The 25,413-nt window shown below is 34.9% G+C and overlaps 1 protein-coding gene across 1 annotated transcript in view; it reads right to left on the bottom strand.

The window, feature by feature from the left end:
* Positions 1 to 961: 961 nt before the first annotated feature.
* The window catches only part of LOC150105232 (zinc finger protein AEBP2-like), an 88,308-nt gene continuing 63,856 nt past the window's right edge, over positions 962 to 25,413 (bottom strand). Inside the window, exon 4 of the mRNA XM_090395142.1 lies at positions 962 to 1,115. Coding sequence (XP_090251268.1) covers positions 962 to 1,115 — 154 coding nt within the window. The remainder of the gene's footprint in view (positions 1,116 to 25,413) is intronic.

Raw genomic sequence — 25,413 nt, 5'->3', positions numbered from 1 at the left:
TAATAAGATTCTCTGCTGTCTTGAACTGAACAAACAGCTAATACTTGAAGACTGCTCTTTATGTAGGCCTTATATCAACATATGATTTAAAGGCCATAAACAATATTTGCATGTTATCAAAGACACTAAAGTTACTATGTAAAGGAAAACACTACAAATATTCATCTGAACTTAACATTTAAAATTAAATCATGTTTGAATTAATTCATCAGATTAAAAAAAATAATAATAATAAAATAAAATAATAATAACTGAAAACTTCTCAGGCATCAGATCTTCAAACACAGATCTGGATTTGATTTTGTAGTTCCCAAAACTAAGATCCTGCTCAGTTTAAAGGAGCATGAAGCAAATACTCTTCATGACACACTATACAATGTCTGTAGCTCTGAATGCATTTTCTTTATATATATATATATATAAATATATATATATATAATTTTTTTTTTAAACAGCAAAGAACATCAGCTATTTCTGCTGTCACTGGGCACCTTCAGAATAGACCACTCGCGTGAAGTTATAATTTGATGCAAGAAGGCACTGAGCAAGCCACATGGTATCTGTCCACTCGGAACCTTCACAAATGTGCATTTTCATATTTCTGTGTAAATATACACATATGTGATTTCTTTCCTTCTCCAGCCTACTCTCACACATCCTTTTTTATCTTAAATGATTTTCAGTATGATCATCAATGCCTTCCACTATTAACAGCGTTCTTCTTGAATACTGAAAACTAAAAATAACACAACGGAATGATTTGAACTTGAACACTTTTTCATTAACTTGTATATGACAGTGACAGTGGTTGCTGGAAAATAAATAACTGTGTACTACTACTTAGTATACACACAGTGTGGTGGATTAAATTAAAGTAATGGGTGAAAGAAGTGCATTGCTGACTTGATCCACAGGAGTCTGTGTGGCACTTGAGCGAATGGATGGGTGTGGTCTCCGAGCGTCACTTTCTTTTCCGCTTTCCCGAAGAATGCGATAGCTGGGCCGAGTATGTTGGATCCCAATGAAGTAATGCTTCACGAGGTAGATGGGAGACTGGAATGGTATGGTGTAGATTCCTAGACAATTCAGCTTCTGGAATCCAGTTATCAGGCAACCTAAAAAAGAATAAATTCTTTTTTAAAAGAATAAATCTCTTCCTAATGATGCTAATAAAAATTAGCATCATTAGGAATGACAAATGCTATGTTCCTCCAAGTATACAATATTTTGTAGGTCATGAAACAATTCAACATTAAAGAGAAAGCAATAACAGAATATTTGCATTTGCAGGACACACACACACACACACCATCCTAAATACACAAAGTAGAATGGTGCATGTTAATCACATAAAAATCAATTAGTGGGTGAGATGCTCAGTGAGTGTATATATATATATATATATATATATATCACAAGCAAAAATCTTCAGGGATAGTCTGAATGGACCACTATTGGAGTGATGAAGCGCAATATATGCCCCTCCCCCCACTCTCTCTCTCTCTCCTGGTCAACCAACTGTCCAACCTGCTTTTGCAAGGTGTGACCTGTTTCCACCAAAGTGGCTTAGGGGAAATCAGTATTCCCAATGCAAAAAATCTTCTCTAGTATGAGCAAATTCCAACTAGACCTGATATGTGGTAGAAAAACTTTCAGCACCCATGAAACACCACCATCACGCCCTGAAAATCAAAGTTATTAACAGCAAACCTCTTCACCCACCTTGAATCCTGCCCATTCATCAGTGGCCAGAAATATGGATTTTGCCTCTCTCAATCCCCACAGCCAATCTTCTAGGCACCACTATCCACCTTTGATAGACTATAAATCTGTGCACACTGTATGAAAGCTTGATATAGTGGGATAATAACTTCCTTATTCCTTCCTTCCTTATCAGTGTGTTTCTTAATATTACGTGATCCTTTGAAATATTCTACCCACTTTTGAATTATATCCTCTATACTTTAATTCTATGTTCACAATATCCCAAATCCCTAGCCTCATAAATTTCTTGCAGCCCACTTCCATCTATATGAAATATCCCAAAATGAACAGCTATACATTCTGACACACTGAATCATCACCCATTTATCCTTTTCCCAAATTACCTGTCCATTTAGATCATCTTGCAGGATCTTTACATCACCAATGGAGACAAGATATGGAAAGATCTGAAGAAACTCAAGAGACCACTCTTGACATTTCTGGTAAATTTGATTGGATCTGGCACAGAGACTGCTCAGCAAACTACCATCTTGTGCTCTATCTTCTATCCTTTGCAAATGGGTTGCAAGTTTGCTCTCTGGTTATTTACTATTTATCATAAAAGATGGGTTTCTCTCCTAAGATATTCCTGGCAATGTGCAATACTTTTTAATTCTGTAAGATAAGACAACTTCCCAAGATATAATTCCTTTCAGGGTTGCACTAAGCGCATGCTCTAGTATCACAGAGCATCAGTCAACATGTGGAAGAAGATGAAAGTAATACATTTAAGCAGATTACTCCTATAAAAGGTGTTGGAAAAATCTGCTGTGAAGTACTGCTCCTTATGGGCACACTGATTGTATACTCTGCAAGGCCAGACTTCAAAGATGTTCAATATCTGTGTATTACTGATATTCCTTTCATATCTGAACTGAATGTCTCGTTTAAAGATGAAAGTATGATAGGTCACAAGAGCAAGACAAAGTGTAGAAAACTTTGAGAATATGTTTAAAGGCACATTGTGGATTGGCTTCATGTAATATTCTGCTGATATGCTCTGATGCAAGAGGCAATCTACAATGTGCTTTTAGTCCTTCTCTTAAAGTGTCATTCAACACACACATAACATTGTTTGGAAGAAGGAAGGAATGTACTCTGCAGATTCCTCCTTGTAAAGCTGTTCATAAGAGACTTGTAAAGTATTACACCCAAATCTTAAGAGGTGAACCTTGATAGATGACTGATGAATCTCAAACTAAATAGCAATGATTCTTTCAGCCCATGATAACTTAAGATATTCTCAAATTTGGGAAGTTGTCTTACAAAATTCATCACCAGTGTTAACTATATACACTTTATATATTTTCATCCCAAACTACTTTTTACACTAGGCTTTCTTGATTGAAAAACATATCACATTAGGCACTCCAGCATCTGAAAGAAAACACCACAATAACATTCCTGTGTGTGTGTGTGAGAGAGAGAGAGAGAGAGAGAGAGAGAGATGCATGCTAATGCATTCAAAATGAAGGCCTAAAATGATAGAGACAAATGGGAAGACCAAAAAACAAACAGCAGGATGAAATTGTTAGGAGGGTTCAAATGCAATGGATGAAAAAAGCTGTAAAGAGAATTGAATACAGAAAACAGGGATAGACAATTTATCCAGCAGTGGACTGATTTAGGTTGAAAAAAAGAAAGAAAAAAACAAGGTATTTAGAAGGGTGTAGCTATAAGACTGGAAATATGAAATTAGCAAATGTGAATGATCATTATTTGCCTGTTGCAGCCTCCTACTCAATACCTTACACCAGGGGTCACCAAACTTCTTTGACCGTTGACACCTTCAAGAGTTTCTTGACTTTTTATCGACTCCCTCTATTTTACTATTACATAATTATAATAGGACAAGAAAAAAAGACACTTATGTGAGTTTTTAGATTGTTTATTTTATAATTACAGTGTTTATTGTATGTATAATATAGTATATATTATTATATTGGCTTAACATCAAAGGGATACGTTTTTGACGTCCTTCTTAGCATTACATATTTCATAGGAGGGATAAATAATATATAAAATATAAAATTTAATTTAGATAAAAAAAAATAACAATAATACAATCTTCCTTATATATATGAAAATAAGGCTTTTATTAACTTAGTATACAATTTACTAACGTTGTCGATGTGATGGGTGTGCTTCGTGACGAGATTAGCAATGTTGGGTTCAAAATTAATAAGTTTCAAAGAGTCTTTGAAGATGATCTTTCATTTTTGCTGGTTTCATTGCATCGTTACTAAAAGTTTTTTCACAAAGAAGACACATAGACCTTGTTTCATTTCTTAATGAAGTAATAAACCCAAGTTTCAAATATTCTACCAAATATTGTCTGCATTTCTATTTAAAATCTGAAGCTGCCATTGTGGTTACTAGAGTTGTAACAAAATAATTAAAATTGAGATCAGTAAGCAAAAGTAATAAGTCTGAATAATATACCTACTCATGTATTTCTATAGGATGTACAAAACTACCAGCCCTGCTCAACTCTTCAACATAGAGAAGTTTAGTTCATGAATGAATAACGATTGAATTATAATATGTATGTTGATGAATTTTAGAACATTAACACATAATTGTATGTCGACTGCCAAAAATGAGACTGATACATGTAAGTATAAGTAAATAAGCAACCGTGCACATGTTGCAATCTCGCTCCCGCCGCTCTGGCCAGGCGGGAACCACCGACATCCGTTTATTGGTAAATATGTCATTTTGGCTTACTTGGTTGGCCTCCTATTTTCATGACTTTGCTCCATCTTACAGGTCCTATTCATGTCCCTGTTCCCACAATTCACTCTTAATTGCGTTGTCATTCAGGATGGAGGTAATCCAAGTTAACCGAATTAAATATTACCCGTACAATGATGTCTTATATTTTTCTATCGACCCCCAATCAACTCCTGAGCCCGAATCGATCCCTAACAGTGTTATATCGACCCCCGGGGGTCGATATCGACCATTTTGGCGACCACTGCCTTACACCAAATTGATTGGAAAAGTACCTGGTATGAATGCAATTTAAAGAAGCTGGGAAATTTTGATTGACCATCCTAATCATAAATTTAATGGTGACATAAAAATCCCAAGAATTTGGATGGCACACATTCAGCCCACTTAGTTCTTCAAGTTTTCTAGCAAACTCTAACTTTAGGACTCTAAACTTTTATTGGTATTCCAGATGATGATGATCTTAATATGAAGGTCAAAATGTTGAGTGATTATTTTGGTTTATATTAAACTTAAGTTTTTCTCTAACATGGAACTGTTTCCATAATTTTTACAATGAATTATGATCACCATGTAACCATGAAGGAAAGGTTTATTCTTTAACTTTTCAATAATAAAACAGATCTTTGAGGTGTGCTAATAACATTTCTAACAGTATCTGCACCATGTGGTCAAATGGAGAACATGTGATCAAATGTAACATAGCCATATTGTGGGTTTGAGAGGAGGAGAGTTTAGGGCCATGTTTTCAAAATGTTCCATGTAAAGATTGATAAGGGAGGGGGGAAGGAGAGTCCATAGATGTGCCCTCAATCTTGTGTAGGCTTTTGCTTGCTATGGTGAAGGTGAATAAAACTGATATGTCAGAGACAGAGAGTTTAAATGAGTTCTGTGATTTCCTTTAGGGGTACATTAGTGAATAGGAAGAGTATGTCAAAACTGACTATGATGTCAGTGTCTCTGAGGATCATATCTCAGACATTTTAAGCACACAGACATTTTCACATAGGAAGAAGTGCAGCTAGTAATGAGAGAGAGAGAGAGAGAAGTCTCTTTGGTTAAACGTTTGGCCACTTCATAAGTAGGGGAATCAATACTGTCTATTATGGGTCGCACGCATGCATGTGTGTATGTGTGTGTGTGTCAACAGAGATATATCACCAAGGAATCATGGTGACCAAAGTGAAATATTGGCTGAGTTAGCAAAATAAATTTAGTCAGTTAGCCATAGCTTTAGATGTCTGTTTCATACTTGTATGTTTTTCAATAATCAAATAATCCTTTGAGCAACTGCCAACTTTTGCAATATAGTCTCTAAACTTCAACTCTGTCCACCATTATTCCCAAATCCCTATCCTCATCAATTTCCTGCAATCCAGTGCTATTCATGTGGTACACAGTATGTAATCTTTTCATCCCAAAGTGTATAACCTTAAATTAACAACCATTATCCTTCCTAAAAAAAAGGATACCAGCTTCATATCCATTCTCATTTGCTCCAACTTTTGTAATAGTTTTCTGTGTGGTATTCTGACAAATGCCTCTGTAAACCAGTATCATGGTAATATTAACTACCCTTTCCCTACTAAAATATCAGTACAATGCCAATACATAGGACATTGCCAACATAACAACCATAAAAAGAAATATCACGTGGGAAGATTCAGAGCAATAAATTAGATTCCAAAATGGTCCAGATATAAATCAATGAGCTGAACACTAATATTCTGGTCCACTGGGAGGTCAAAAATGTGTATATAAAACTTGTTTTTGAACTTAAATGAATTAGCTATGACAATTAATTTTATTAAGTCTGACATCTAGAGGAGTTAGTTTTATGATCGACTCAAGACTTGGGTCATTTTGCAATAAATGTCCAGTGTTTTGGGAATATCACGCTGGTATAAAGAGAGGGGACACCAAAGATGTAAAAATATTGTTGGAAGGAAGGTGAAGGATTTTTTATTTGCCTGAGAAGGTCATCCATATTTTTGATCATGAATCTTGATGTTTTCACTAATGGTTTTAATAGGTCAGTAATAAATTTTAATAAAGTGAAACTGTAGTATTCTTATAGGATATGATAAAGAGTATTGGATAACATTCTTCATATATCTTAATTTGCGCAAAGATGGTGGGGGAATGTTTTGTTCAAAGTACAAATTTTTTCATCATGAAGTTATCTATTTTTTTCAGACAAAAAATTTGGTTCAAAATCTATTCTTTTATATGTATTAGGATCCATAATAGCAAGGTTTCCCAAACTTTTTTTCCGTGGCCCGGTTATTTTAATACTTCATTATCGTGACCCACTAAGATTTTTATGGCCAATAGGTAAAATAAAACAGATTTGAATGTTCATAGAGTTACTTTATCGCGAACAAAGAGACTGTGAAAATGGCAACAAGGATGTGGACGGAGCATGTTTTTCATCTCTATTAATTAAATTATTTATTCATTAGTCCCGATTAAACACTATTTACTTATATTTTAGAGTTTCGTGAAAAAAACAAAAAACAAAAACGAAACACCTAGGTTTTCGAGAGTTATTAAGGTGACCCGGCATTTAGCTTTCGTGACCCACAATTTGGGAAACGCTGCATAATAGTTTTTTTTTTTTTTTTTTCTATTATCTGATGTATTAATAAGTACCACAGTCTCCTTTATTGGCTTTCATTACTATCTATCACAGTTGTTTTTCAGAGATTTTACTGCATCTAAAAGGGGTGTGTGTGGGAGGGGGGGGATGATTTGGTTTCATGATTAATTTATTGCCCTTAATACTGTTAAGATTAGGTTGTAATAGATATGGTATGAAGGTCAGCATTAAAAAGACAAAGACAATGAAAATAGGTAGAATTGCTGAAAATGTCAACTGTGTTGTGAACGGGAACCTGTGGAACAAGTAAAACATTTCAGCTACTTAGGCACGATTTTTAATGAAGATGGTAAATTAAATATGGAAATAGACAACAGAATCAACAAAGCTGGTATGGTAGGAAGTCAACTGAACAAATTTATATGGAATAAGAGAGAAATTAGTCAGAACACTAAATTAGCTATACAAGACAGTGTTCAAACCAGTTTTAACTTATGGATCTGAGAGCTGGGTCAGAAGTAAAACACTTGACCAAAGACTAGAGACCACAGACATGAGAGTCCTGAGAAAGATTAGAGGCGCGAACAGATGGCATCAATGGCAATATCATATTAAAAACAAGGATATTAGGAAAGAACTTGACATTGTCAGCATCCAGGAATGCGTTAGCAGAGCTAATCTCAGGTGGTATGGTCACTTCAACAGAATGGGCGAGGAAAGATTAGCAAAACAAGTGTTCTCTGCCAGGATGGCAGGAAAACAACCCAGAGGAAGACCAAGATATAGGTGATTGATACGGTACAATGTGCCTTAGACGATAGAAATATAAGATCTGATAATGATAATATTGGAGTCTTGACAAGTAATAGACTGATTTGGAGGAAAATTGTATATAGGAAATTAGTACTTATGTAAATTTTTCATGTAGTACTATCATATCCTGTACACCCCTTGAGGGTACATGTCAGGAATTTGATGATGATGATGATAATACTGTTAATCTTTTTAAAACAGATGTCTTTGTTAGAGTCATTTTCTAATTTTGCTTTGGCTTTTATAATAATTTCTTCACACACTAACCTTTTTTTAGGAGAGGGGTGAATAGTAAAATTTAAGCCTTTCTCCAACAATGTTTCATTAGGCAGTGATTACAAAGTTTATTACTGAGCTAAGAGTAACAACTAATAGTAGCAAGTTTTGATGATATAACATTAGCACTTTGCAAAAGTATATCAACCAGGTGGTGACAGTGAAAAAATGAAGGAACCATTAGTTTATAAGGGAATTGTGTTGAATGAAGTGGGGGTGAATAGTCTATTACAGAACCTTAACGTGAATACATCTGTGGGATTGGATGGTATACCGGCACGGGTCTTGCGTGAAGCGACTAAGGAATTATCAGTGCTCTTGACCATGTTGTTTAATCTGAGTATTGGGTCTGGTTTAGTTCCAAAGGTGTGGAAACAGGGAAAAATAGTTTCACTGCATAAAGGAGGATCCAAGACTACGGTTGCAAAGTACCGACCGATCAGCATATCAGGAGTAGTTTTCAAGGTCTTGGAGAAAGTAGTCAAGGGAAAAATACAGGAATGGATTGATGAAAATGAGATAGTGTACGGGGGACAGCATGGCTTTATGATGGGTAGATCATGCCACAGTAACTTGCTCAAGTTTTATAACAAGGTGATGGCTGAACTGGATAAGGGTAATGGGTTTACAGTGATACTGCTGGACCTGGAAAAGCTATTTGACAGGATACCACATGTAATTCTAATCTGTAAACTACAACATATGGGAATGGATATAGGGTTGGTGAGATGGATAGGTGGGTGGTTGATGGAGAGATATCAAAGAGTAGTTTATTCAGGAGTAGAGTCCAAAAGACGGCCTGTGACTAGTGGTGTGCCGCAGGGTTCTGTTCTTGGACCACTACTGTTTAATTTGTTCATTAAAGATAAAGGGAAGGATCTAAGAGGAACAGTTCATTTGTTCGCTGATGATGCAAAGTTGGGTAGGGCAATAGTGAATGCAGAAGATGTCAAAATCTTGCAGGATGATTTGGATAGATTGGAGTTCTGGGGTAAGGAGAATGGATGTCAATTTAATGTGACAAAATGTAAGGTTATGCATTTTGGGGTGAAAAGATTAGCAGCAGTATACCACACTGGTGGAACTGTACTCCAGGAGATTGATGAGGCCAGGGATTTGGGAGTGTTGGTGGATAGGGAAATGAAGTTTAGAGGGCACATTGCAAAAGTGGCTAAATCAGCTCATCAACTCACTTGGTTGTTGAAAAATACCTTGACGAGCAGAGACAAGCAAGTCATTGTACCTCTGTACCGCCTTGATAAGACCTCATCTCGACTACTGTGCCCAGATTTGGTCACCTAGGGGAGGAGGCGGAGAGGATCCAGAGGCGAGTGACTAAGATGATAGCAGGTCTATGGAATGAACCATATGAGAACAAGTTGAAGATTTGTGGGTTGCAGAAATTAGTTGATAGGCGGAAAAGGGAAGATATGATTGAGACATTCAAATTGGTGAAAGGTTTCTATAGGATTAATTCAGAGAATATTTTTGAGATCAGGACTGGTGGTGGGAGAACTAGGGGACACCTATGGAAGCTGGGAAAGAGTGTGGTTAGCCAGGGGTGTTAGAGCTGGGTTCTTTACTTTTAGAGTGTGAAATGAGTGGATTAAGCTGTCAGAGTCTGTTGTGGGTGCTATGACGGTGAGTGAGTTCAAGGCAAGGTATGATAGATACTGTGAGAATGTCGAATAGTTGTGGACATGATGTTTAGGGCTTCCGTCGACGAGTCTAAGGACTCCCTAGAGTTGCCCATAATAATAATAATAATAATAATTAGTAAAGGAACACTATTCTTTTGTTTTCGTGAAGGATTTATGCTTGTTTTATTTTGTTTGTTTTTGTTTTGTAGATATATTGACAGGCTTGTTTAAGGAGACATAATGATGTATGGAAACAAATTTCCTTAATACCATGAATAACACATTTATTACCCTGAACAATTGCAAACTTCGAAATAATATTATGGATGAGGCAATTATTTAAAAAAAAGATATACAAGTTTGAAATGTAGACTAAAATACAAAGATTATTGAGAAAAAAATCAAAGAGTCTGAGAACAGGAATCAAACCTTGGAGATTCAGTGGCAAACTTTGAAGAAAACCCTGATTGATTCAGCCAGAGAGGCACGTGGTGAAGTTGTCTGCAAGGATACAAAAATCAGAACTCCATGCTGGACACAGGAAGTTAAAGAAGCAGTGAAGGAAAAGAAGAAAGCATATCAAAAGTTCCTGGTGAATAAGTCAGCTTTTACTCTTACAGAATACAGAGACAAATGTAAGAAAGCTAAACAGTGTGTAAAACTAGCTAAACAAAAGTCATGGGAGGATTTTGGCAAGAACATGGAAAATAAATATCAAGAAGGTGGCAAAATATTCTGGAGGTTGTTGAAGAAGCTTAGGAATGGAGGAAAGAGTGCGGTAAAAGGAATTAGAGATGATAAAGGTGATATGAAAACTGGAGAAAAAGATATCCTTGAAGTATGGAGTAATTACTTTGAAAAATTGCTACATGAAACAAGCAGTGATGACAGCACAGTGGTAAAAAACACTGACCAGGCATGCAGTCAGGAATACATATCCATACTTGAAGTAGAAAAAGCCATCAAAGGCTTGAAATGTGGAAAGGCAGCAGGAATAGATGATATTCGACCAGAAATGCTCAAGTATGGAGGTATAAAAGTCTTATAGTGGCTGCACTACATAGTTCAGAAGACCTGGACAGAGGGATGAATTCCCGATGATTGGAGTAGAGCCCCATATATTTCCCTTTTTATATATAGTACTCATATATAAAAAGGGAAATAAAACTAAATGTGAGAATTACAGAGGTATTTCCCTACTGAGTGTTCCTGGTAAGATATATGCAAGTATACTTGAGAAACGGTTGAGAAGAATTGTGCAAGAAAAGCTTGGTGAAGAACAAGCTGGATTCAGGCCAAATAAAAGCTGTCAGGATCAGATCTTCACTTTATGACAGATAGCTGAAAAATCATGGGAATATAACAAAGATCTGTATTTAAGTTTTGTAGATCTGGAAAAGACATATGACAAAGTGCCAAGAAAGAAGCTATTCAATACGCTACAGTTATATGGTGTCGGTGGGGCATTATATCAAGTAATACTTAGTCTCTATTTGAATTGTAAGTCAGTAGTTAGAATTGAAGGAAGTAGAGGAAGATCATTTAAATCTGGTGTGAGACAAGGATGTACATTATCCCCTCTGTTATTCATTATCTATATTAATCACATTATGAAGGAAAGTGGTATTAAATATGATATCAAAATTGGAGATGTTAATGTCAGCTCTTTTCTTTATGTGGACGATGTTATACCTCTAAATAAATCCACTACAAGTCTGCAAGATTTTCCCTGACTAAATTGAATAACTGTTGTAATAGATATGGTATGAAAGCAAGAATAAAAAGACAAAGACAATGAAAATAGGCAGAATTGTTGAAAATGTCAACTGTGTTGTGAACAGAGAACCTGTGGAACAAGTAAACCATTTCAGCTACTTAGGCAAGATTTTTAGTCAAGATGGTAAATTAAATATGGAAATAGACAACATAATCAACAAAGCTGGTATGGTAGGAAGTCAATTGAATAAATTCATATGGAATAAGAGAGAAATTAGTCGGAACACTAAATTAGCTGTATACAAGAGAGTGTTCAAACAAGTTTTAACTTATGGATCTGAGTGCTTGGTCAGAAGTAAAACACCTGACCAAAGACTAGAGACCACAGCTATGAGAGTCCTGAGAAAGATTAGAGGCGTGAACAGATGGCATCAATGGCAATATCATATTAAAAACGAGGATATTAGAAAAAGAACTTGACATTGTCAGCATCCAGGAATGCGTTAGCAGAGCTAATCTTGGTATGGTCACTTGAACAGAATGGGCAAGGAAAGATTAGCAAAATAAGTTTTCTCTGCCAGGTTGGCAGGAAAACGACCCAGAGGAAGAGACCAAGATATGGGTGGATTGATACTGTACAAAGTGCCTTTGACGATAGAAATATAAGATCTGATAACGTTGGAGTCTTGACAAGTGACAGATTGATTTGGAGGAAAATTGTAGATAGAAAGTTAGTAATGATGTAAATTTTTCATGTAGTACTATCATATCCTGTACATCCCTTGAGGGTACATGGCAGGAATTTGATGATGATGAAGTTTTGAGTCAAGTATTTTAGAACCATTTTAGTATATTCGTTTTTAGTGAAACAAACTTATACAGAGCATTCAAGTGTGCTGTGAAAACATAATTATAGCCAAGGCTCCAGAATCAAAAATCTACTAACCACAAAATGTCACTGAAACTTAAATTTACTAGCCACAAAAAATTTTACTCGTCCAATATATCAGTGAACCTTATATAAATATAATTATAGGTGATATTTTATAAAATTATTATAATTACATGAACCTCCAGGGAGTCCAAAGACTCATCGAGAGAAAATCTAAATGTTATGAAGAAAAAGTAATACATTCATTATTAAAATTATGGAAACAACTACCATCTTATAGTAAAACTTTAATATATAAACCAAAACTACACATTACCCATAATTATACAGAAATATCCTTTCCCTGAATATGGGTTTAAAATGCATGCCACATATGACTCATCACAACTCAGTTTGTGTTTTCTTTTATTTATTGTTCATAATGAAAGATGAATTTATATAAATTATCCATAAACCATAATTTAATAGAAGAGACAAATAATAATTTCAAAAAAGTAAGTAGCACCCAATGTGGAGCTCGACTCGCTTTTCGTGAAGTGTACCCAGTCGCATGAATGACTCTTTCACTTGTCTTTGCAAGATAATTGTATTAAAGAAAAAAAAGTCAGCTAATGCCTTTTATTCCCTTATAGAGAGAAGGAAAGACTTTTTCTTAACCCTATCTAGATTTTGGAGACTGAGTGGTCAATCAGAGATAACTGGTCCAAGATTATCACTTTTTTTTTTAACAGCAACCCCCCCCTCCCCCACACACACACAGAGATATAGATACTGGCAAACAAGTGCTGCCATCTCTTGGTACTTAACTCTAACAGGATATGTTTGTCTGAAATAGTGCAGGTTCTACTGTCAATTTTCTTGAGTTTACAGGACAAAAAAACCAAAGTTTCTGCAAGAAAAAACCTGCTTACCCATGCCAGAAATCAACTAACTGGTCGAAAAAAGGCTTAGAAAAAGTTCATCCAGTCAGGGACCAGACTTGAACTTAAGTCTATCTTTGGGTAGCCTAATGCAGAGGATGCAAGCACCAATAGAGAGTACAGTTTGGTTGACTAAGTCCCAAATCGCCAGCCATCCTTGTTTCTTCAGTACCCAGTAGATACCTACTAACAGGTGCACCACGTGAAGGTGAGGATTGAACATTAGGTCAGAAGTCCAGTTGGTTCTCCACATTCCTGAAAGGCAATGCAGAGGTTTCCTTCCAGTTATTTGACTTTGATCCTTAAGTGACCCCCTACACAGGCATTATTTTTTAAATAACATTATTTGAAAGCCTTTTCATTATGCACAATGGTCAGGTATTTAATTTCATCTGAGCTAATATTCAGGTTGTAAGCTGCACAAATAAGCTGGACAAGACTATGTTACATTTGAGCACTTATACTTAAGAGTAAAGTGTAAATGATAGATTTATTAAATGTGCATACTGTATATACATGAAAGGTTAATACTGAACTACATTAATGCATTGATTTGATTATAAAATTAATTTCTGGAAATTAGGTTTGTAATAATATCTGATATGAAAAACTTACTGTTTTTCTTAAAGGGGTGCAAGATTTACTGTTTTCAAGTAAAGTGCTATAACGATAATGCATAACGACAGCTAATGTTTCTCATTTCATAACTTAAACAAAACTGAAACTATGACTCTCAAGCACGTATGGGATGAGAAGAACATTGTATAAAACCTGTGAAATATATGAGGGAAGGGAGGTCGAACTTGATAGTGGATATTTATAAAGTCTTTCATAGAGAAAAAAACATGTTTAAAAATTATCAGTTGTTATGTTATGGCAATGACAACAGGACAACTGCTGGAGAAAGAAGATATGGCAGGTTGAGTTTTTAATGACTGTTTCTTTTTTTTCTTTCATATAGAAAGAAAAATAAAGTTCTGAACCTTAAAGAGATAAAAGGGCAGAAGAAATTGAAGATGACTGATTTACATTATGACTTTTAGAGAAAATCAGTAACTAAAAAATTTCATGTTTTTATTATTCTTTACAAGGGAATGCTATAGTGTTTGAATTTAAGATTTCAGATCCAAATGTCTTTAATAAATTTGTTAGAATGAGATGTCTTAAAATGGCAAAAAAAAATTATAATTAGCCAAGAAAATAATATATTCTGAATGCATTCAGAACAAAGCTGAAAATTCACTCACCACATGTCTGATAATTCACCAGTGGTGAGTAGGCAAGTGGATTTCTGAAGCCCTGATTACAATAATGGACGAATACAAGAAATAGAAAATCAAAAATTAAAAATGGCTACAAAAAATTTTTTAATTAAAACAGATAAGAGAGAGAGTATAGCCCAAAGTAAAGCTTAACAAGTAAACAAGTAAACTGCAAAGATAACAGCTGCCACATATCAATATGAAAGAAATATTCCTTATAGTAAAATTTTAAAATTCCCATCCAGATGTAAGAAATATATATAAAAAAACATATATTTAAATATTCTGATTATAACGTTGTCTTTGTGAGTCAAAATTATCAAACCATCTAAACTACAGAAAGAAAACAATCTACGAAGTTTTTATGGATTTTATGTTGACCTCGCACATGAAAGTTCACAAGATCTATAACACTATTATAGGTCAAGTTTGCACGGGAAGTCACTTCACGACTGGGCAACTTGTATATAGAAGCCAATAACTTCACATCAATTACCTTAGTATCCCATAATGCAACATGCATATCATTATGGACATGTATAATGCTATGCATTATGGAAAGGACCACTACTCAGACTTATATTTAAAAGTATAAGTTTCGACCTTTCTTGAGGTCTCATCATTAAGGGACACTAAGGCAACTGATGAGAAGTCATTAGCCCAGTACACGTAGCCCAGCCATGAAGTGACTTCGTGTGCAAACTTTATTTGCTTACACCTAGATAATAGATGAAACCAAGAATATAATTTCTTGGCATCTTTAATTTATAGCATAACCAAGTGAAAAAACTTGCAACATCCATGGTATGTTTGGAGGGAGAGTTGGTTAAGAAAAGGTCAAGAACACTGGTGGAATAATGAGGACTGTCTGGTATTCTGGTGGTAGACTGACTATTTGTGTTAGGTTATGACTAATGAGAAGTGATTCAGCTTCCCTACCAGCTTGATTTGAAATTGGAGTAGAGGAGTCATTTTTTGTTATGGACGTTAAAGTCTCAAGAAGGACAATCTCACAATTTGGGCAATTGGTTTGTAGGAAATCAATTTTTAGTGATAGGCAGCAGGATTGTCAGAGTCAGGAGAGCAGTAAAGGCAGTAAATAAAAGCTGTAAAGTGTGGTAAGGATATCTTAAGCCAGAGCAGTTCAAAAAGAGGGAATTCTTAGTTGAATAGCCTTTGACAGGAGATCAATTTCACAAAAGCACATGTTCCACCGTTTTTGCGAAATGCATTGTGTCGGATGTATTTGAGATAGTTGAGGTGGACTGTGGTTGTGGAGGATGCCAACTGAAGTTCTGTTAGGAAAGAGAGATAAGGTTTTGATGTCTATAAGTGGTGTTGTATGTCACTAATATTTGTATGTTAATGCCTTGAATGTTGATGAAATGATCTAGAAGTGTGTTTTTTATTCAGAAACGTTTTTGATATTAATTTGGGCAGCTTGGCATATATTTATTATTTGTTCCAATTTTGTTTTGTTATATTTTTCATATTAAAAAAATTTTGTTGTTATTTTTTTATGGGAGATTTTTTTGTATCCACAGTTAAAACTACAGTATTTTTATGATTGACTTTCATGTGTAGGGTATTGATTCAGAAAACAAAGAACAAGGTTCATGCATCCAGGGTGAAGGACTTGTGTACATAACTACAAGCAGGGAGTGCCCAGACTCAGGTCCAAGTGTGGCCTCAGACAGTGCCCCTTGCATATCATCGACCAGTCTCCCTCCAGGCACAAACTGGCTGGGTAAGCAGCTGCAGGATTATTCTCCAGCTGATCAGTAAGCTTCAAACAGATGTATTACCATCAGGTTCAGCTCTGTGCACTAACTGGCAGCCAGCCTGCAGAAAATTTTACTGTTGATGCAGTGTTGTTTATTGATTTCCTTGCCATTCCAACTGCAATGTTATCTACATTGGATCTCTGATTAAATCTCTAGATTCCCATTTATACTGAACATTACCGCTATTGCCGTGTACCTATCCCTGATATTTTCCAGGGTAAATATTAAATTTCGGGCATAGATGACAATGTATCATTGAGATCGAGGTTTCGGCAATAGAGAAGGACCTTAGCACTTTCTTTAAAAAGACATTCAAATTTGTAGAAGCAACTATGCAATAATTTAACATCATCCCAGGAGGATCAGATCCTGTGGGATCTGATCCTCTATGGCTAATATTAGTAATGTTATGTTCAGCAAGGCAAGATTGGCCTGTTTGACCAAAGTAAATTAACTTGTAGTTATATTGAAATTAATACATTCCAGCTAGCAGAAACATGTGTACTATATCATCAATAGATGGCAACAAAGAGATGATCTGATGCACATTCAGAAGTACCTCTGTTATAAAGGATGGAGATTCTGTGGAAGGAGAAAAACAGCTGGTGATTCTCTCAAATTTTTTTGGGTAAGAGAGAGAGTTTGTTTAATGGCAGAAATTTCCTTCTGGAGCACTTAAGATGAACAGACAATGTGAGCTCTTTAATATGAGGCATTTAATAATACATTATTTCTGTGAAAAGTAACGTGCAGATAAGTGATGAATATATCAGCTGGAGAAGGACATCAAGAAAGGATATACAAGTAACCCTCGTATAACGTGGTACTTATACAACACGGTTTCGATATAACGTGGTCTACAAGTTGAAGAAACCCTCGTTCAACCCTTGTTCTTATCTTATACAACACGGTCTACAAATTGTAGTAACCCTTTATCTTTCCATATATTTTTCACTGTGCGACTTAAAAATCAAATTTTATCTTTGTTAAATTTGTGTCTGCCCATATCGCACATGTAGTTATAAGTAGCAAATTTATATTAAGGGAAATACTCTTTAGCATGCACGTACATCAATTGTTCATTGTATAAAGTGTTTATTGTTGAAAATTGTCTTTGTTTTTGCCAGGAAAGCACATTAAAAATCATGTGTGTGTTAATCCCAAGCTAAGCACTTTATTTTCTGGTGAGTTACATACAATATGTAATGATTTTTTTATGTAAAAATTTATCTTTATAGTAATGGCTACTTAGAAGGCTTTTGCGATATGGTTGAAAATGAAATTAGTGCATTAATTGATGGGGAAACAGATTTAAATGAGGAGGAACTGGTACAATTAATAGATGATGTCAAACCAAATGGCATGGAAAGTTCTGCCAAAGATTTGATTGTGATGAATCCATTAAAGAATTGAGTTTAAAGAAATTAGCAGGATTGGACTTTGCAAAAAAATTAGGAAGGTATTTTATGGATAATGATTCCTCAATGGAGCGCTCCGGAAAATTCACAAGACAATTGGATATTTGTTTAGTCCATATTATGAACTTAATAAAAAATTGCAGCATAGTGGTAAGCAAGGTCTTATTACTGACTTCTTGATAAGCTAAACCAGCCAAAGTATGCAATGAGAATTATACAAATGATGTCCAAGAGATTTCAAGTAATGACAATATCTAGACAATTGTAAATAAAGCACATCTATGAAATGTTATTTTTGAAGACAGTGATGATGATTAAAATATGCGCTTTATTTTATTTTGCCTAAAACATTTATTCATTATGTGCAATGAAGTTTACATACAGTAAAGGGGATAAAAATCCCTTATTGTTTCTCAGCCAGTATATTTTTTATCCCCTTTACTTATCAACCTCGCCAGAAAAATAGCCATTTGGCTTTTCATCGAAGTTTACATACAATTTGTAATTTTTATAAGTTTATACTATGCATTTGTTTCATAGTTTATGTTTTCTTAACTTACATGAATTACCTGAATTAAATAAAAATATATGTTGTTGGATATGTTATTGTTGTTTATATAATTAAAAAAAAAAAAAACGATTTCAGAAAATAACCCTACTTTTTCTGTGATCTAAGTCTCAAATAACGTGACATTTCTATTCGACCACATCCTCATATAACATCCATGTTATACGAGGGTTACCTGTAGTTCCATTCAGTTATGTTTCCAAATTAAATTTGACTCTGAAATGAAGGTTTTTTTTTTTTTTGGTTTTTTTTTTCCCCCAAGGAAAACATCTAATTCCTGAAATATTTTCAAAAGTAGATATGTTTTCTTTGACATGTTCTAAATAAAGTTTACCAGAGTTGGTGAAATAAGGGAATGCGTTCCAGCACCTTCTATTTGTTTGTAAAGCTTTCCATTCCAGCTAAAATATTTAGAGTTCACAACAAACTTAAACTGATCCACAATGTCTGATGGAAATTTAGAAAGATAACAGTTCCAAGATGTCATAAAGGAATATTGGTGAAATGATGTAATAAGTTAAGGGGATAAAAATCCCTTATTGTTTTTTAGCCAGTAAGCGAAACTACGATCGAAAACTACGATCTGTAACGTTTCTTTGCCGATGAACTGTCAGCGTATCCAAGCGTAAGTGACCACTTGGTAGTGCCACACCACGGCAACTCGTTGCAAAGGTGGAGCAAGCTCCCTCACTGTTCTTGATATTTTCTCATAATGTAAAACACACAGCTCTAAAGAGATGTAGTACTGTTTTACATTATGAGGAGAGGTCACTACCCAGACCGGTTTCAACCTTTTTTGAGGTCTCATCAGTGAGTAGCTAGACCTGGAATATCAGAGTTTAAGTGAAGAAACTCACTGATGAGACCTCAAAAAAGGTTGAAACCGGTCTGGGTAGTGACCTCTCCTCATAATGTAAAACAGTACTACATCTCTTTAGAGCTGTGTGTTTTACATTATGAGAAAATATCAAGAACAGTGAGGGATCTTGCTCCACCTTTGCAACGAGTTGCCGTGGTGTGGCACTACCAAGTGGTCACTTACGCTTGGATACGCTGACAGTTCGTCGGCAAAGAAACGTTACAGATCGTAGTTTTCGATCATAGTTTCGCTTACTGGCTGAAAAACAATAAGGGATTTTTATCCCTTATTGTTTTTTTTTTTTTTTATCCCTTAACTTATATCAACCTCGCCAGAAAAAAAATAGCCGTTTGGCTTTTCATCGAAGAGAGGTAATGTCAAAAGTGACCATTAAACTGAAAGAGTGAAGTTTCAAATCGCTAATTTTTGAAATACGATCAAAGATCATAGAAGAGAAAGTGTGACCAGTAAAAGGAGTGAAAAGATTACAGAGATATTGAAATTTTGTACATAGGACTTCCTACACAGTCAACAGTCTGTCAAAGAGGATATCGAGACTTGTGGTGTTTAAGAAGACCATAAATCGTGGGTGGTCTTGCATGACAGGTCCTAAATCTTTGAACAACATCTGGATTCAGAGAAATGACATTATCTAATAAATAATTAGGTTTTTTCAGCTGGCTATTGGTTGGATATCTACCAATTATGACAGGTGTTTCAATCACATAAGAAAAAATATCTTGTTTTACACACATCACCACCTTACAAAAATCCCTTAGCAATTACAGCAATAGACTAAAATTCACCATGGAAAATGAACAGAACAAATCCATCAATTTCTTAAACCTGACATTAATAATCAGAACTAACAACAAAATAGCCATGAAAATATACCACAAACCCACAGATATCAGAAACTATCTCCATTTCAGTTCATACCATCCATGTTCAGTTAAAAAATCGGTCATCCTATCACAATTAATAAATGCTTACAAATTCTCAATTAACTGTAATTATCTCAACATGGAATTAAATAATTTAATACAGATTTTTAAAAATTGCAACTATCCCACACAACTAATAAATTACGCAAACAGAACAGCAAAAACCCGTCAAAACAACCCTACAACCAAAAACAGACTTTCCAACACGAAAGATTATCAAACTGCCATACACACAAAGCCTATAAATACATTTTCAAACACACTGACTATAAGCTAGTATTCATCACGAACCAAAAATTAGCAAACTCTCCTAAAACCCACTAAATCTCTTACACACAAAGAAATGCAAGAACACCACAATGTAGTCTACAAATTTCGTTGCCAAAAAGACTGTGATATCACCTACACAGGTTCTACCATCAGGTCTTTATGGGCTAGACTACAAGAACACTTCCGTGACTGTAACATCCCTATTCCAGAACATTTAAACGGAAAAAAATGCAACATCAAAAAGAAAAATAAAATACAGAGTACAGGGAAGACAGAAATAGCAGTTCACGCCCTTGAACAGAAACATACCCCTCAAATTGACAAGGCCATAATAATAGACAACCAAGACAATGAAACAATGATTAGAATATTGGAAACAATAGCGATAAAATGTGATGAAAACTTAATCAATGTCCACAGACTCTACCTAATTTCCGAGTATTGGAAGCTCCACAACATAAAAATCAGGTCACAACTCGGACCAATAAGCGAAAACAAAAGTCCTTCTAAGGCAGATACACCAAGCTGACATAACATAGCCCTACACTTTTCCCGAAATGTTCTGATGACAATACACGATCGAAATGGCTCGAACCCCGTTAACGCTCTCCCCAGCCATGTTTCCCATAAATCCCTTCCTTTTTCCCAAAGAAGCACCTTAAATATAATAATAATATATATATATATATATATATTATTTTTAAAACAACCTGGGTTTTCTAATTTAATCTTCCCACCTTGCCTCAAAACAACCCCCAACATTTCCTACCCCCCCCTTATTGGCCTAACAGCAGAAGTATGGAGAACGAAGACGTCCTAACATCCAAACAAAGTATGTGCAAAATTTCTTCCTCTATTAGTCTTTTTTATCTTGTTTTATCATGTTTCCTTAAATGGAAACAGGATAAAATAGCTGTATAAATAATATCTTGTTTTACATTTATATTTGGAGGAATCTAACATCATGAATTCCCTGATATGCACCTCAGAGGTATGTACAGGCTACTATGACTATTACACGATTAAGTTTACACTGTTACTAATTTATTATCAACAATTTTCCTCCAAATAGTCTAGTACTAATCAGTACACCAATATTTGTATCTAACACCTTGGTCTTCTGAGTATTATCTGACAATCAATCCACCTATATCTTAGTCTTCCTCTGGGTCTTTCTCCTGACATCTTGGTATCAATCACCTATTTTACTAACCTTTCCTCTTCTGTTTAAGTGTCCATATCACCTTTGGTTAGCCCTGCTCACACATTCTTGAATGCTAACAATGTCAAGTTCCTTCCTAATATTTTCATTTTTAACATAATATCATCTGATCAGACTCCTAATTTTTTTCAAAACTCTCATATCATTGGTCTCTTATCTTTGATCAAGTGCTTTATTTCTAACCCAACCTTTAGATCCATAACTTAAAACTGGTTGGAACACTGTTTTGTAAACTGCTAATTTAGTATTTTGGCTAATTTCTCTCTTATTCTGTATATCATTGGTCTCTTATCTACATTCTACTTTATTTAACCAGCCAGCACTGCTTATTCTGTTATCTATTTACATATTTAATTTGCCATCTTCACTAAAAATTGTGCCTAAATAGCCAAAATATTTTACTTTTCTGTATGCTTCCATTCAGAATGTAGATAAAGTTTTCTATGTTCCTGCCTGTTTTCATAGTTTTGGTCTAATGATTGCTAATTTTCATGCCAAATTTGTCATCACGATCATTATCAAATTCCTCACACATACCCTCAAGGGGTGTACAGGATATTATGATAGTATTACATGAAGAACTTACTAAAATAAATCTAGTTTAATCCTTTATCCAAGTGAGAGCAAACAAAGTTTGCGCCTGAAAATATCTTCAGGATATTTTCTGGTGTTGTACTGCTTACCCAGGTAAGATAGTACAACACCATATTCAGTCCTGAAGATGAAGATATTTTCAGGCGCAAACTTTGTTTGCTCTCACTTGGATAAAGGATTAAACTAAATTTATTATAGTCTAACCAAGTGAAAAATAAACTTTCAACATCTTTCTCTAAATCCAGAGTAATTTAATAAAAAAAGGTGGCAAACCTTTTGGCAACTCCTATAGGTAAAGATGACCTTGCTATTGCTTCTACCCCTGGTATATTCAACTCTGGGCCTGGCTTCCACTGAAGAGACCTCAATAAAGGTCGAAACTAGTCTGGGTAGTGGCCAATCCCTTAATGTATAACATTATACATATCCGCAAGGAGATGTGTTTTTGCATTATGGAAGATACTGGGATAGAAGTATTGGTAGCTTGTTCCACCTTTGCTACGAGTTGCCTGGTGTTGAACTACTTACCCAGGTAAGATAGTACAACACCATATTCAGTCCTGAAGATGAAGATATTTTCAGGTGCAAACTTTGTTTGTTCTCACTTGGATAAAATGATTAAACTAAATTTATTATAGTCTAACCAAGTGAAAAATAAACTTTCAACATGAAGAATTTACATCATTACTTCCTATCAACATCCATCTGTTATCTGTCAAGACTCCAACATTATCAGATCTTATTCTATCTTCTGAGGCACTTTTTTATTGTATCAATTCACCCATATCTTGGTCTCCCTCTTGGTCTTTTTCCTAACAACCTGGCAGAGAACACTTATTTTGCTAATCTTTTCTCTCCCATTCTGTTTAAGTGACCATACCACTGATATTAGTCCTGCTAACACATTCCTGAATGCTAACAATGTCAACTAATTTCCTAATATCCTCATTTTTAATATGATATTGCCATTGATGCCATCTGTTCATGCCCCTAATCTTTCTCAGGACTTTCATATATGTGGTCTCTAGTTTTTGGTCGTGTTTTATTTCTAACCCAGCTCTCAGATCCACATGTTAAACTGGTTTGAACACTGTCTTGTATACAACTAATTTAGTGTTTTGACTAATTTCTCTCTTATTCCATATAATTTTATTCAGTTGATTTCCTATCATACCAACTTTGTTGGTTTTGTTGTCTATTTCCATATTTAATTTCCTATCTTCACTAAAAATTGTGCCTAAGTAGATGAAATGCTTTAAGTGTTCTAAAGGTTCTCCATTCATGATACATTTGTCAGTGTGCTGGCCTTCATACCAAATTTATTACATGAGTTATTCAATTTGGTCAGGGAATCTTGTAGACATGTAATGGATTTATTTAAAAGTATAACATCATCTGCATAAAGTAAAGAGTTGTGATTAACATCAATTTTGATATCAGGTTTAATACCCACTTCCTTCATAATGTAATCCACATATATAATGAATAACAGAGGAGATAATGTATATCCTTGTTTGACCCCAGATTGAACATCAAACCAACTTCCTTCAATTCTAACTGCTACCTTACAACTCAAATAAAGAATAAGTATTGTTTGATAAAATGTCCCATTGACGTAATATAACTGTAGCATTTTCATAGCTTTTCTTTTCTCTTGGTACCTTGTCATATACCTTTCGCAGGTCTATAAAACTTAAATACAGATCTTTGTTAGGATTTCTCACTATTTGTTGTAAAGTGAAAATCTGCTCCTGACCTAATTCTGAATCCAGCTTGTTCTTCATCAAGCTTTCCTTCCACAATCCATCTCAATTGTTCCTCAAGTATACTTGCATGAATCTTACCAGGAACACTCAGTAGCCACTGCAAGATTTTTATACCTCCATACTTAGCATTTCTAGTTGAATATCATCTACTCCTGCTGCCTTTCTATATTTCAGACTTTTGATGGCTTATTCTATTTCAGGTATGGATATGTATTCCTGATTGCATACCTGTTGAATGTTTTTTACCACTGTACTGTCACTAGTTGTTTCATTTAGCAATTTTTCTAAGTAATTACTCCATACTTCAAGGATATCTTTTTCTCCAGTTTTCATACCACCTTTATCATCTCTATTTCATTTTAAAGTACTCTTTCCTCCATTTCTGAGCTTTCTGAACAGCCTAAAGAATATTTTGCCAACTTCCTAATATTTATTTTCTATGTTCTTACCAAAGTCTTCCCATGACTTTTGTTTAGCTAGTTTTGCACAGTGTTAAGCTTTCTTACATTTGTCTCTGTACTCTCTAAGAGCAATAGCTGACTTATTCACCAGGAACTTTCACAACATGCTTTCTTCTTTTCCTTCATGCCTCTTAAACTTGCTTCAATGTTTTCTTCAGGGCTTGCCACTGAATATCCAAGGTTTGGTTCCTGTTCTCAAACTCTTTCATTTTTTCTTCAATAATCTTTGTGTATTTTAGTCTACAGTTCACATCTGAGAGCTGCTCAACTTTTATTCGCTTTAAAACTTTCCTACATGTCATTCTTTTCAATACGAAATTCAATTTTATCCTGCTCAAGACTAAATAGTGATCACTTCCAATTTCAAATCCTCTGTACACTCTGGTGTCCTGCACCAGGGAGAAAACATCACTATCAACAATAACATAGTCAATGAGACTTTTCTTATTCCTTGCCTCTTCTTTCCATGTGAATTTGTGCACATTTTTATGTTGGAACATTGTATTAGTAATAACCAGTCCATGTCTTAAGCAGAAATCCAACAGATATTTGCCATTATTATTAGCTTTGCTCTTTTCTGAAAATTTACCCAAAATATTTCTGTATGTCTAAACAATCATTTCCTACTCTGCTATTTAGATCTTTTCTTTTTTCAATGTGTCAGATGCTTTCTCTAAAGACTCCAAAAATTCCTCCACTTTACCTGTGGGACCACAGGCACAAATAAATCTCATTGTCTGGTTCCCCATTCTGATATTTGCCCACATCACTCTACTTGATATTGACTGCCATTCAAGAAGATTTAGTGTTGAATACTATAGCTGCTACTCCTTTTCCCTTATTGTTATTGCCAGAACATAGCATTTTGTATTACTGCTTAGAAAGATCTCACCAGTTTTTTCTTTTTGTTTT

This window comes from Typopeltis vanoorti, chromosome 7, assembly GCF_054136105.1.
Source record: "Typopeltis vanoorti isolate ZY-2024b chromosome 7, IOZ_Tvanoo_1.0, whole genome shotgun sequence".
Taxonomy (NCBI): Eukaryota; Metazoa; Arthropoda; class Arachnida; order Uropygi; family Thelyphonidae; genus Typopeltis; species Typopeltis vanoorti.
This window is presented reverse-complemented; position numbering and strand designations above follow the sequence as displayed.